The sequence below is a fragment of the Gossypium arboreum genome, chromosome 5, assembly GCF_025698485.1.
Source record: "Gossypium arboreum isolate Shixiya-1 chromosome 5, ASM2569848v2, whole genome shotgun sequence".
Classification (NCBI taxonomy): Eukaryota; Viridiplantae; Streptophyta; class Magnoliopsida; order Malvales; family Malvaceae; genus Gossypium; species Gossypium arboreum.
The window spans coordinates 90,798,230-90,813,993 of NC_069074.1; the positions used below are offsets into that span (position 1 = coordinate 90,798,230).

Consider the following 15,764-nt stretch of genomic DNA (forward strand, 5'->3'; position numbering starts at 1 on the left):
TGTTTGGTAAAATTTGGTATCTATACTATTATAATGGCATTAGCTAGTCAAAATGTTGAGAATCAAACTAATTATCATAAAATGATTTTTTTTGATAGAGCAGTGTTCTTAAGAAATATTGATGTCAAAATTTTAATTGAATTAGTTAATAATATTAACGACTTAGACTAACTAATGACACTATAAAAACAACTGAATCAAAATATGTTAAAATTAAAGTATAAAAATTATAACTTGAATTAGTATATAGTATAGAAGCTAAAAGTTAAATTTTGACCATTTCTAGGGAAAAACAACACAAAAGACAAAGAAAAATAGAACACAAGTGTGAAAGTGTAAGATGCATTTGGGCATTACTTTTATATGTAGAAGTATAGGTTATGTAGGTCCAACATAATATTTAGAATTATTTATAGTTTCTTCTCAATTTATAAATAAGAGGACAATATATTTTAGCGTACTCGAACCCATATCCTTTTACATTAATAACAATGTCAATATCAATCAGTAAAATTTAGATATTAACATATCTCACAAAGTGAAATAATGAATTAAGCCAACTAAATTTGTGAGGTTGTCTTTAATGCTTATTTTCCAACGTGATTGAATTGTTCTTTTCTTTTACGTGGGTCACGCTGTGTTGGGGTTCTTAAAAGCACCTCTATAATTGGTCCCATTACGTGGAAAGGAGTAATTGGAATTTATGAACATATTTATTGTCATTGTTGATAAAGTCAGTCGGTCCGATTGTTGTCAATCATATTGCTAATAAATATATTCAGTACCAATGTTGTTTGTCATATTGCTAATTTCATCCCCACCTTTCATGTGAACACACCACCTTTTCTGTCACTGGGATATAGTTGAAAATGTCAAATTGCTAGATGACTATAGTGCTAAACCATTTGTCTACTGTAAGGTCTCGAATGTTGAAATTTATACTAAATATTTAATCCTTATACATGATGACAACATTATCAGAGGAATTTTAGACATGTTAGTGAGAAAGTTGTCCTCGATGTTGCCTTACATTGGAGGATATAACAGGAGCTAATGAGGGTAGTAAAGAAGGGGTTCAGAGTGAGGGTACTGTAATAGGTGGGCCAATTTTACTAGGAAAGATGACTTAGTGAGTGAAGAAATTAGTTTAGAGGGTTTAGTGTAACACTTTATATTTGACCCAAAAATTGATCAGATACAAAATGTTATATTTATTGTCAATACAACTCAAATTAATATTAAAAAAATTATCGAAACTAAAAATAAATCAAGCATGACAAATAAAATCAAAAGATATTATGAGTGTTAAATGAACTCAAAATTAAATTAATCAATTTTAATACCTCATAAGTTTGAACAACAAGTTCATGAAACTATTTTAAAAGGTTGGATGAAAGATCAAATTTAGAAGATGGTTTTACTTCTTAAGGTGTGACTGACACTATCTAGAATATTTCATGGATAGGGTATTTCCAAGATCTAAACAAGCACTTCTGTTATTGGAAGAAAACAAGGAGTAGGAATAACAGATTAAGAACCACCTAGCTAAAGGCACAAGGGATGGAAGAGTTTCTGTTTGGAGAGAGGATAAGAATGAACACTCAAAGCTGGGATAGTTTACGAACATATTTCTAAGTTTATTTGGATACATCTATATTACTTAGTCGAGTTACACCAAATACGAGCCGAAGACTCCTTACGATTTACATCTCTGACTTTGGATATATCATTCTCAATTCGTTTATAGTTGATGCAGGACACAAGTTATTTAAACTATGAATGCTGTTCATCAATTCCTCAAATACAACATTGGCAATCAATCTGTTGACTGCTTCTGTATAATGGATTCCATCCCAGCTCATATACGAAGAAGGGTCATTGCAACATCGTCTTAATGGCGGATAACCACAAGTTCTCGAAAGATTGTAATTGTAAAGACCTCCAGTTCCACAGCAAGCCTTCAATGTTTCTTTAAACCCTGGAACCATTCGAGAAAAAATCGATTAAAGTTGATGACAGATTATGTTTCTTGTTTCAAAGAAAGTGATCAAACCAAACCCTACCAAATTTGTTTGGAGAATTGTAAATCCTCAATGTAGTGCTGTAATAATCGGCATAAACAATGTTGGTGTCGGGATGAAGGTTTCGGATTTTTTCCAGTTCTTTTCGAAGTAATTGATTGTGGTGTTGAGAGAATTGGTTCAACCATGTTAGACAACCAGTTAAGGGATCATATTGATCCTTGTCTGAACCTTGAAACAGTGTCAAATAAGAGGCAAAGCATCCAATTGGGAAGTTTCCAGGGACCAGAAATGTCACTGCACCTAACTCGATCAACTCCTACATATCACATTCAAATGTTATAACAATCTGAAACACAGTACCGATCAAGAATTGCCTTAAAAAACTGGTGATTCTTACATTGATTGATGAAGTTATAGAATCAACAATAGGAAGAACAAAGTTTCGAACATCCTCAATGCTTTTTCCTTGCTTGAAGGCATGAGTGTAATCATTTCCCCCAATTTCTCCCATCACAATCAAGGAGTTCCGTAGGAGCTGTTTGAAATCTGTACGTAAATTAAGAAACTGTATGAAGGAATTCACTTCATCTACTAAAGATACGTTGGTGTTGGGATTATAGATTCCAGGAAATGAAGAATTGAGTGCACCAGCACCCCCAACTGCAAAATTCACACCACTTTCAAATTTATCTGATGTTCCATTTTTATATCGATAATATGGTGGAAGAAATGGCAATCCCAAAGCTTCAGCTGCAAAACCATAGACAAATATTATCAAATATATTAATGGATATATAAATATGCATTTGATATCGCAATCGCAATGGCGGATTTTGAGACTAAAGGAGAACCTAACAAAATTTTCACATATATAGAGTTTAATTTATTTGTTCTTAATAAATTATATATTATTTTGATCAAAGTAAATTTTATAATATACATACATATAAATATATCTAAATTATATATTTATTAATATATTTATATGTAAACATAAGTTTTAAAATTATTAATTAGATTTAATAATTTAATTTAATAATTATGATAATATGGATACGAGTCCAAGAAAACAAACCATGTATACCCATGTAGACTTTATCCATCTAATATTAATGGTGAAATTCCAAAACATGGGTCAAGTGGGTAATGTAAAAATAATACTTATTTAGTATTCCAGCTTTATAAAAAATAATTTTAACGCTTTATTTAATTTTTTTAAATTCTTAAACTTGGGTTTTTAGCAAATCACATAAAATGAATAGAAAAATTAACATTTTTAAATAGATATGAATTGTCACGTGAATGGCATATTAAAATTTAATTAAATTTTTAATTTTAAAAATTCAAAAAATTAAAAATTATTAAAGTTATTTAAAAGTATAAAATATATATAATATTTTAAATTTTTAAAATTTAACTAAATATTTACATGGACATCCACATGTAAAATTAATAAATGTTAATTTTTTCATTTATTTTAAGGTAATTGGACAAAAATATAAGTTTAAGAGTTAAAAAAGCAAAAAAATTATATAAATAGTTAAAATATTTTTCTATGAAATCGAAATAAAAAATTATTATGCCATATAAAAAAGGTGGGTAATGACCATTTATATTTGGACATTCATATTTATTGGCAATTGAAAATGAAGATGTGGCTCAATATTTTTCTCTTCTTGCACAAGGCGGGCCATTGGTGATTAAGGACCCTACTCTTGGCATCAGACATGAGACAACTGACATGGAACTGGATTCCCTTTTATGAGGGTAATATTGGAGGGGTTCAGAGTGTATAAGCCCAAATTGTCCTGGCTCAATGTTAAACCTTTACAAATTAAACCCAATACCCCTGACCCATTTACTTTATAAATGACCCGGGCCCAAATACATAACAATGCCCTAAACCCCTTAACTCATTTAAACCCAATTCAGAAGCCCACTAACCCATACCCACTAGCCTAAACCAACCTAGCCCACTAACCCATACCCAATACCCTAACCACCCTAACCCTAATCAGCCCCCACTTGCCCTCAGCGCCGACAACGTCCCATCGCAACACCCCATGCCGTCTGCTACATCCACCACCTGCTCCACCTGCAAAACAAGAAGGACACGCAACAGCAACAAGAAGGAAACAGACAATGTGACCAAATAGGCTATAAAGCCGAATGAAATTTGTAAAAAGTGGGGGGGGTCTTTTTTTTCAACAATTGAGGAAGAAAAAATACAACACATGCATTAGTTTTAAAAAAAAAGAACAACAATAGATCAATAAAAAAGATTGTTCAAATCAAGATCGGCATCAAGAGAGGTGATTAAAATCTATTTTCTTTCCTATTACCGAATCTGTTTTTCTTCTTTTGCTTTTCTTTTTTCCTTCTATATTCTAATATATTCAAATATATATATACTATATTATTAAGCAAAAAAATATAATAAAAAAATTACATTTCCGGCCACCGTGTATGGTGGCCGGCGCGCCAGGCCAAGCCCGACGGTGGTCCGATGACGGACCGGTGACCAGACTCCCTACCGAAAATCGCCCCATGCACTCACTCTCCCTACCTTCGATTGTGTGACTTGGACAAGATTCAAGAGCTGGTAAGTAAAGAAAAAAAAAAAAAAAAGAAGAAGAAGAAGAAGAGAAAAAACATGTACCAAGGAAATCGATAACCAAGCGGTTCGATTGGGTGACTTGGACAAGATTCAAGAGCTGGTAAGTAAAGAAAATCAAAGAAAAAGAAGAAGAGAAAAAACATGTACCAAGGAAATCGATAACCAAGCGGCCATCGCAAGCGCGGCCAGTTGGACGGTGGAAGAAGGTGCGGCCATTTGGAGGAAAAGCACCGTGAGGAAGCTTGCCGGTTTCCAAAACTGAAATCTCAATTGAGTTGCCGGTATCCGACATGGAATCCCCGAAGCTGAAAATCGATGTGAAACATCCATTCACCGGTTAACTGATGCTGGATATTACGGTAAAAAGAAAGACAACAATGATGAACTGTTGCTTTAACCAATATGATGATAAAAAGCAAGTAGCCATTAACGTATAAATGTCAATTTAAACAAGCAATAAAGAGTTTTGCATTCAAATCTTTGAGATAGTGATGCTTATATATATAGCACAAAAGGGCTATGAGTTGTAAATTCAAATTTTATTTTTAAAAATTAAAATAAAACATAAACGTATTAAATACGTCGATTTTGTATAATTCAGTGATGAATTGATATTAATATTAATTTTAAGTTAATTTCTGCTATTACTACTCATACTTAGCAAAAACTTATGGATTTAATTCATGTAGATTTCAAATGTTAAAATTTCAGTTTTATACAAACAGTAATTATTAAATTAATTAAGTAAAGTTTTATTATTTTCAAAATCTGATGTGTCAAGCATATTATCTTATGTGTAATGCCATGTTAATTTATCATTTTCAGATATTACTTACTAAAAATCTAATTAGGGCTAATTTAACATTGCTTTTGAAAAGTGCTTTTAAACAAAAGCGTTGTGATCAAAAGTACTTTTGGAAATTTTAATTTAAGATTTAAGCGTTTAATATTGTTACCAAAAGTATTTTTGAGAAATAAAATTTCTATCTTAGACATGATATTATAAATTAACAAATACGCATTTAAATAAAGTTTAAATTAATTAATATTATGATATTTTAGCAAGAATATAAAAATAATTTATTATAACTCATTAATATTTTAATATAAGAAATATAAATTTTGAATATTTTAAGCATTTAATATTAATTATTTACAAAATTTAATTACAACATATAAACTATATTTTAAATATATAAATATAACTATTAAATATTTATAATTAAATATAAAACTTTTTCTTCCTATTGGAAACCCTAACCGAGACTCCATTTTCGAATCTTCAAATTCGTTGAAAATTAACGTGGAGAGGGATTGAAATTATTGTTCATATTTATTGTCATTGTTGATAAAGTCAGTTGGTCCCAATATTGCCTGCCATATTGTTAATTCCATCCCCACCTTTGATGTGAACACATTTCTAACTATAAATGTTATGTGTTGTGTGGTTAATTGGTGTATATCATGGAACTGGATTCCCTTTTATGAGGGTAATATTGGAGGGGTTCAGAGTGTATAAGCCCAAATTGTCCGGGCTCGATGTTAAACCTTTACAAATTAAACCCAATACCCCTGACCCATTTACTTTATAAATGACCCGGGCCCAAATACATAACAATGCCCTAAACCCCTTAACTCATTTAAACCCAATTCAGAAGCCCACTAACCCATACCCACTAGCCTAAACCAACCTAGCCCACTAACCCATACCCAATACCCTAACCACCCTAACCCTAATCAGCCCCCACTTGCCCGGCCAACGACAACGTCCCATCGCAACACCCCATGCCGTCGCTACATCCACCACCGCTCCACCGCAAAACAAGAAGGACACGCAATGACAACAAGAAGGAAAGCAGACAATGTGACCAAATAGGCTATAAATCCGAATGAAATTTGTAAAAAGTGGGGGGGGTCTTTTTTTTCAACAATTGAGGAAGAAAAAATACAACACATGCATTAGTTTAAAAAAAAAAGAACAACAATAGATCAATAAAAAAGATTGTTCAAATCAAGATCGGCATCAAAAGAGGTGATTAAAATCTATTTTCTTTCCTATTACCGAATCTGTTTTTCTTCTTTTGCTTTTCTTTTTTCCTTCTATATTCTAATATATTCAAATATATATATACTATATTATTAAGCAAAAAAATATAATAAAAAAATTACATTTCCGGCCACCGTGTATGGTGGCCGGCGCCGACGCCGACGGTGGTCCAATGACGGACCGGTGACCAGACTCCCTACCGAAAATCGCCCCATGCACTCACTCTCCCTCTTTTTTTTCTTTCCCAGCTCAGAATAATTTTTTTTCTTATTTTTAGGCTATTTATAGCCCTTAAAAACGGCGTCGTTTTGGAATTAAAACCCAGGGCACAAAACGACGTCGTTTTGCCCTGGGTCAGACCGACCCGACCCGACCATCTAGGATCCGAGTGTTTTTTTAAACGGAAGGGATAATTGCGCTTTTAGCCCTTCCTCTTTTCAGGGGTTTTGCAATTAGGTTTCAAAGAATTTTTAATTTGGCCTAAGAATACGTCGTGTTTTGTAATTTGGTCCCCCGTGTTGCGCAGCGTTTTGGAAAATTTGAAATTTTGCGCTATTGATCCCCCTTAGTTTTGCCTGTGTTCAAATAAGTCCTTCTCTTTTGTTTTTATTTTAGAATCTATCCCGTGCTTTATATTTTGTTTTCAATTTAGTCCCTTTTTTTGTATTTTTGATACTTTAATAATTAATTTCATCATTCTGTTTTTATATTTATTATTATTATATTATTACTATTATTCTTATCATTATTAATATATTCCTACGATAATTAACATTATTTTAATTTCAATTAATATTCACATATATATACACTTTTATACATTTATAGTTTTTAATAATACTGTTATTCATAATATATATATTGTATATATACAAATTTTATACTATGTTAAGTATATATTTTTATTATTATGTATGTATTACATAACTATCTTACCACTATATTATATGTATGTATATATACTATTATGTATATAAGCTTTTAATACCGTATTTTATTATTATGAACATGCATTAATATTATTAGTTATGTATCTTTCTACTATTATAGTATATTCCTAACACCATTATTATATATATATATATATATATATATATATATATATATATATATATATATATATATACTTTATGTAACATAATTAATAGTTACTCTTTTAATATTATTATTATCTTTTTGAAATATATGTATATTATATGTATTCTTTTAATATGTATTACATATATATGTATTTTTATTAATATTATATTATATATATTTTCATATATCATATACATGTGTTTTAATATTATATTTTATATATTATTATGTATATTTTAGTATATGTATATATATTTGTGAAGTAGTATCAATAGTTCTTTTTATCTTTAATATGTACATATTGTGCATATATTTTAATACTACATTATATATATTTTTATATTATGTAAATAATCCCATATTATGCATGTATATTTCTAATATTATGTTATGTTTTCATATATATTACATATACACTTTAGTATCATTGTTATATATTTTTATACGATCTTATGTATATATATTTACGCATATATTCCCTTTTATATATTATGTACATACATTTTTATATTATATATGTATATGTCTATACTCTATTAGTTAGTTTTATATACTAATTTATGTGTATATTTCTCACGCTATCTCATGTATGTATTTTTATAATCCTTATTATTGTTATTAATACTATTATTTTATAGATGTATATGTATATATAGTAGTTTTCATCATTTCATTTCAATATTTTGTATTGTTTGTTCCTTTTATTTATATTATTATATTGGTGTATATATTTATTATGTGCATACATTTTTCAATATTTATTTTATATTATGTATATATTTTAACATTACAAGTTATGTTTTTACTATCATATATAGTATATTCTGACACTATTACTATTTATATATGTATATATATTTTGGCATACATATTGTTAATATCATTATTATTATATATTTATTCATTGTTTTATATCTCGTATTTGATACTATTGTTACATTTAATATCGCGTGCATTATCATTGTCTTTAATATTATTGTCGTATGTATTATGTGCCTTGATGTATTCCCAACTATTATCTTTCGATTCCTGCCCATTTATATATATTACCTCGTTGTTCATTATTTTAAAATGTTTATTCGTGTTTTTATTTATTTCAATGCGCAAGGCAACGTACCGATATAAACACTATGTCATCGATTTCATCGCTATGTTGGGTGAATATCAAGTGACTCGTGTTAAAACGGTATGTCCTTCTCAAAACTCAAAAATTGAAAATTCTTATGTTTCAATCGGATCACGGCTAAATGTTATATTGAACTCGTATTTTTGAAAATCAAGACAACACGTGTTTTATAATATACCAATTTTGGGCGTCGCGACGGTGCTAATACCTTCCTCGCGCATAACCGACTCTCGAACCCTAATTTTTTCTCTGGATTTTGACGTAGACCTAAACTCGGCCTTCTTTTTTCAAAAAAATAAATTCATTAGGTGTCCGATCACACCTATAAAAGGATCAGTGGCGACTCCCTTTTTCATTTATGTCAAATCAAACTTCAGCTTTCAAGTTTTCACTAAATCGCCACAATTAGCGACCAAGTTAAAAAATTTTACGTCGCTACACAGAGTAAGGGAACTATTGTAGGTGGGCGAATTGTATTGAAGGGGTTCAAAGTGAGGGTACTATCGTAGGTGCGCGTAAGAAGGATGTCGATCGATTTGCACTCGACTACGCTTCTTTAGACGTTATTGTGTGCGCGAGCCCATTCCCTCATTTTGTCTCTTACAAGCTCATTAACATGTAATACTTCATAAATAAAATTCAAAGGGCTTAACCAAAAAAATGTGGAATTCTAAAAAAAAAACATTACACTCTCAAATCTCCTACATATTTCATGTCGTAACCATTTTTTGGTAAAACAGGAATCGACTTGGTTTTTGAAAATGAAAACAAAAAAACGGGAGTAGCCACCGATCATTTTTGACTAGGTGTGATCGGGTCACCTCGTTAAAGTGGTTGTTTTAAATAAATAGCTTGATTTATTTAAACAACAATTTTGGTCTACGCAAATCAAGAAAATAGGTTCGGGAGTCGGTTACGCACGAGGAAGGATTAGCACCTTCGATACGCCCAAAACTGGTACCTAGTTGATTAATTAGTGTCTTAGTGTCGAAGATTGAAGACTTGAAAGAATTTAAGATACGATCCTTTTTTGTAAAGTGAACATTGAAATGTCAAAGACATTCTCGTCTCAAGGCAACGACATGTTATATCCAGTGAGTTAGGATACGGCATCTCAAACTTTTGAGAATGAGCTTGCCTTGTATTTAAAATAAATATATTTTGACCTCTTTTAAAGGATATTCGGTTAGTTAGGGTGAACGAGGAAGATCGAGACCCAGTAAGTTAGGGCACGTTTCCTCGAATTCACGAACACCGAACATTGCCTTTACTTGTAAAAGATCTTATTTCGAAGTTTCAAAGTGTCATACCCGGTAAGTTAGGGCACCACGCTTCGTATCTCCGAAAATAAGCATTTTTAAGACTTGTATCGTGATTTAAAAAGAATATTCCGTTATTTAGGTTAAATGAGAAAAGTCGAAACCCAGTAAGTTAGGGCGCGATTATCTCGAATTACCTAATAACGGATATTGCTTTTATGAAAGAATTGTTTTAATATATTGAGCAAAAAGGAACGCGATTTATAGTAAAATGTAAAAGCAAAATATAGCATTGACATGTATAAGAATATAATAATAGTGCGACGGTGTCAAAACAATAACATGAGCAACCGTAAAAGGTGAAGTAATATCAAGGCTAATAGTATGCAAATATAAACAAATGTTAAACATGGCAAAAATAAAAATGACAATGATAACGAAAACGAAAACGAAAATAATAATAATGTAAATAACAATAGTGCGAAACGATAATAATGCATGGTATTTAAACATGATAGTAATAATGTGAATATGAAGTAGTAGGGAGCATATGTATGTAAAACATATAATACCAGATTACAAATATATACATAATATTTATTAAAAATAGTAATAATAATAAAAAGACTAATAATAACGATATATAAATATATAAATATATGTATTAAAACTTATACGTAATAATAGAAATAAAATGTGTACGTAGTATTAAAATATATAAAATGCGATATTAATGACATATATATACATAAAAATATGTGTAGTATATTAAAAGTATAGACAGGTATACATAAAAATATATACATGTATGTAAAATGTACGTAATATAATATTAAGATATGTGCGTAATAGGGAATATAATGTATATATATTTAATGAAAACATATGTGACATACAAATACCTAAAATAATAATATTAAGCTATTAATAATGCTATATAACATATATACATACATATACATATATAATGAAAATACATACTACTATCTAATAATAATAGAAATACAAAAGAAAAAGCAATAAAAGTATTAAATTAAAGTAATAATATATATATATATAGAAAACTACATATATAAATGTGTATATGTACATATAAAATGTACACTAATATATAGTGATAATAGTGATAATAATAATAATGTTAAAATGCAAAAGTAAATATAATATGATAGTAATATTAAAATAAAGTAATTAAAATAATACTATACATATAGAAAATGTATATACGTACATATGCAGTAATATATATTAATAGTAATAATAATAACCATATAGGTGATAATAATAACGATAATAATATTTAAAATATACATAAAAATAATAAAAGGTATGTATATATATAATAATAACAATAGTATAGCAAAAATAATAATAATATGTTAATGAATATGATAATAATAATAATAATAACAGTTAAAATAATGCTAAAAATAAAAATAGAGTAAAAATAATATAAAAATCAGATTAAATCTCAAAGAAGGGACCAGATTTGAAACTAAAACAGAATTTTGGGGCCAATTCGAAAGGAAATATAAAAAGGGGCACCTATTTGAATACGCGAATAACATACGGGGGCCAAAAGGGCAATTTACCCAAACCCTTAAAACGACGTCGCTGAGGGAAGGACCAGATCGCAAACCGTGGTGAACTTCAGGGCTAATTTAAAAGAAACGGAAATTTGATTGCAAAATGTATAAAAATCGGAAGGACTGCGCAAGCAATTAGACCATGCTTGCAAAAACACGCGGATCCTTCAGGCAGACGGGTCGGGTCATGGATCGGGTCACTAAACGACGTCGTTTTGGGTGCTGAATGCACGCCCCAAAATGACGTCGTTTTGTGTGCTGAATGCACGCCCCAAAACGACGTCGTACCGGGGGCCTTTAAAAGTCAAGTTTTTTTTTTTGAAACTTCATTTTTCATTCTTTCCAGCAAAAAAAAAGCTGAAAACATCTCTGTAGCACCCCGAACCCGGCCTAGAAATTATAGCCGGATCCGGCATGCCACATCAAAAACGTAAAAAAAAAAAATTTCCATTCTAAGTCCAGAAAATCGTACTTGATGTTCAAAAGATTAATTCATTAAAGGTTAAAGTGAATGGAAGCATGCACCGTAGGAAACCGAAAAGAGGTGGTGAGTTCATCGGTCGCTAAGTACCAAACTCCTTCGGATCCAATCCTGACATGCATACCGCCATTGCCACACCTTAACGTCATGGATATTTCTAGAAACCGATTCGATTAAGTCATTTTAGGAAAAGTGATTAATTTTGGAAAATACTTTCATTGCGAAGCTTTGCTTGTTGTCGTGTTATTTTGAAATCAATGTTGTTTTTGAAAACGCGCCTAAAGCTATCCAATTTTAATAGTTAAAATAAGTATTACCTATCTTAGTAATACATATTAAAACCATCAAAAATAAATAAGCGGCCTTATTACATTTAAAAGCCCAAAACCTCAAACGTAATTAAAAGGATGTCCAGTTCACGGAAGAAAATCAAACTTTGAGCGGTGGCCACTCAATTCCCTCACGACTCCAAGCCCACTATGGTTGGGGATTTCTGCGTGGATGAAAATAAAAGGGTGAGTTTGGGAAACTCGGTGTGTAAATTAACCCAACCATAGCCTATATCAGCTTAAACCACGAAATAGAATAAGTTGGCCTTAGCCTGCAATGTAATCTGAATAAAGCCCATATGCCCATAATGAGCGAGTAATGATATTACATGTTTATGCGTAAACCTAACCATATCCAACCGTATACACACCGTACCAACCTTACACCGTGTGGGGAGACAACTCGACCCACCCAACCGCTACACACCACAAAATTTGCAGCATGGGCTGCGAATGAATAATGTGACAGAGTCACGGATCTGATAATCGTGGCAAAGCCACGTATCAGATATATATGGCGAGCCACCGGATCGATATTTGTGGCATAGCCACCGTAACGCTTCCTCCATAATATAACCCATGTCCCCATGCAACAGATATATAATCATGGCATACATCATACAGAATCGATCGTCATGCTTTTCAAGTCAAAATTAACCCTAGGGGTATAACGGTAATTTTGCACCTAGGGGTATAACAGTAATTTTCCATACATAGGGGTATTATAGTAATTTAGCTACTTTTAAAGTTTTCATGCATATCCTAACTATTTACGTACTATCAGAACACTTACCGCACATACTTCTTGAATTGGGCCGTTGGCCCATGAACCCGATCTTTGGCCCATTAAGCCCAAATTATCAAAATGTCTGAAATCGCAGCATCTGCAGTTTATTACTTTAGATTACCAAATATACAAACCCAACTATCTTACGAGCATTCGACACTCGCAAATTCCCAAAATAATCGACTTTTCGGCATTTCGCTTTTCGGCTTTTGCCAATCTAGTCTATGAGAGGTGTCGATTACACACACATTTGCATTGACGATATCTTGTGAGATCCACAAACGAACCGCCTACAATTGGATTACTAACACGTTAATCTAACTATTCAAATACAAACTATGTATTAACCCTTACAATATTCGCCAACCACACCTACAGATCATAGTAAGCTTATAAGAAATCAATAAGCAACTCATTAACAAATTTTTGTCAATGTTTACCACATAATCATAATTTCACTGCAAGCTGTCTTCCTGAGCAACAGTCACTAAATTATTTATAATTGGAGTTACGAAACTCCAAATCAAGTGCCGTTAATTTTTCCTGAAAATAGACTCATATATCTTTTATCCATAAAATTTTTAGAATTTTTGGTATGGCCAATCAATACCAGATTTTTCTTAAAGTTTCCCCTGTTTCACTGTTTGACTAATCTGACCACTCTTCATTACAAATCAAATTTCTCATTGTACAGAATTCAAAATATGTTCTCGTTTATTCCATTTGAAACTAGACTCATTAAGCTTTAATTACATTATTTATTCATCTTCTAATTCATCTCCCACAATTTATGGTGATTTTCCAAAGTCACATTACTGCTGCTGTCCCAAGCAGATTTATTACCAAATCACTCTTTCATACACCTACCTTGCATGCATGTTATTTAAACATGTATATCACCAATCAATCATCACATATCTATGATTTTTACTTAAGCATAATCTCCATTTCATCATTTTAAAGCACAACATGTTAGCTGATTTTTCCCTTTAGCATCTAAGGCACATGTATGCTCATTTGTTTGGCTCAACTTCACATATCTTCCATTTTTCATCAAAAGAACATGAAACAACAACCATTTCCTTCATTTTAATTCATGACTAAATGCTCACAACACAACTAAAAATCAAAATATACTTCAAGAGTTAAGGTAGAATCAAGAAGAACTCATGAACCTCAAAATAGAAGCAAGGTACCAAGAACTTACCTTCAATTTTCCTCCTCCTAATGACCGAATACTCAAGAGCTTTCTCCTCTCCTTTCTCTTCTCTAACTTCAGCTATGATGAACAAAGATGGACAAAACTTTGTTCTTTTCACCCCTTTTTCTTTTAATAAAACTTCATATTTCATCCATTTAATTCTTTAATACAAAAGACATGAAATTCTTATCATGAAACATTTACCTAAACCATTATCATGAAACATTTACCTAACTCATTATCATGAAACATTTACCTAATCTATTATCATGGAACATTTACCTAACCTATTATCAATTTGTATCAATTTGTACCATAAATTATGGATATCAAGTGTACATTTTGTCTACAACAACATGATGGCTGGCCACTTCATGTAAAATGGGAGGTTTGTCATGCAAATCCTCCTATTTTGCACTCCTATTTATTTGGCCACTTCAATTTAGCCTATAGCATTTTCAAACATTTTCACATAGGTCCTATTTCATAATTTCACTCCTTTTTTCTTATGGAACAAAAATTAACTAAAATTATCGGGTTCTATCTTAAGCTTGGGCTTTCTAGATGCCCACTAACATAATTAAACCTATGCCAACATTCACAGGATTCCCAAAAATTGGGGCGTTACAACTCTACCCTCCTTAAAGAAATTTCATCCTCAAAATTTACCTAATCCAACAGATAAGGGTATTGCTATTGCATCGTCCCTTTTGGCTCCCAAACTCAGAAGTTTCCCCTTCCTTAACTTGTTGAAAACGAGCGACCAAAGACTCATCGTTCAACTCTTTTTCCTTAATCGATCCAACCAGGTTGGCCTCACTTGCAACTCACCAACAGACTTCCATCATCATCTGAGACTCAGACGAGCAAACATTGCTCTCGGATCGATCTGACTCTACGACTTAGAGCATCGGCTACCATATTAGCCTTGCTTGGGTGATACTCGATCGAACAGTCATAATCCTTAAGCAACTCAATCCATCTCCTTTGCCTAAGGTTCAGCTCCTTCTGAGTCAACAAATACTTAAGACTTTTAGGGTCAGTGTATATAATACACCTTTCTCCGTACAAGTAATGTCTCCAAATCTTAAGTGCAAATATCATTGCTGCCAACTCTAAATCATGAGTCAAATAGTTTCCCTTATGAGGCTTAAGCTATCGTGATGCATATGCAACCACCTTACCCTCTTGCATTAACACGCAGCCCAAACCCATGTGTGATGCGTC

General features: G+C 31.5%; 1 protein-coding gene across 1 annotated transcript; it reads right to left on the bottom strand.

The window, feature by feature from the left end:
• Positions 1–1,591: 1,591 nt before the first annotated feature.
• LOC108465588 (GDSL esterase/lipase At1g28610-like) lies at positions 1,592–5,118 on the bottom strand. The gene is made up of 5 exons (XM_053027658.1): positions 4,474–5,118; positions 4,034–4,119; positions 2,422–2,892; positions 2,064–2,340; positions 1,592–1,978 (listed from the first exon to the last, which is right to left on the bottom strand). The coding sequence occupies exons 1-5, from the start codon at positions 4,931–4,933 to the stop codon at positions 1,704–1,706; spliced, it is 1,569 nt and encodes a 522-aa protein (XP_052883618.1). The 5' UTR covers positions 4,934–5,118; the 3' UTR covers positions 1,592–1,703.
• Positions 5,119–15,764: the final 10,646 nt, after the last annotated feature.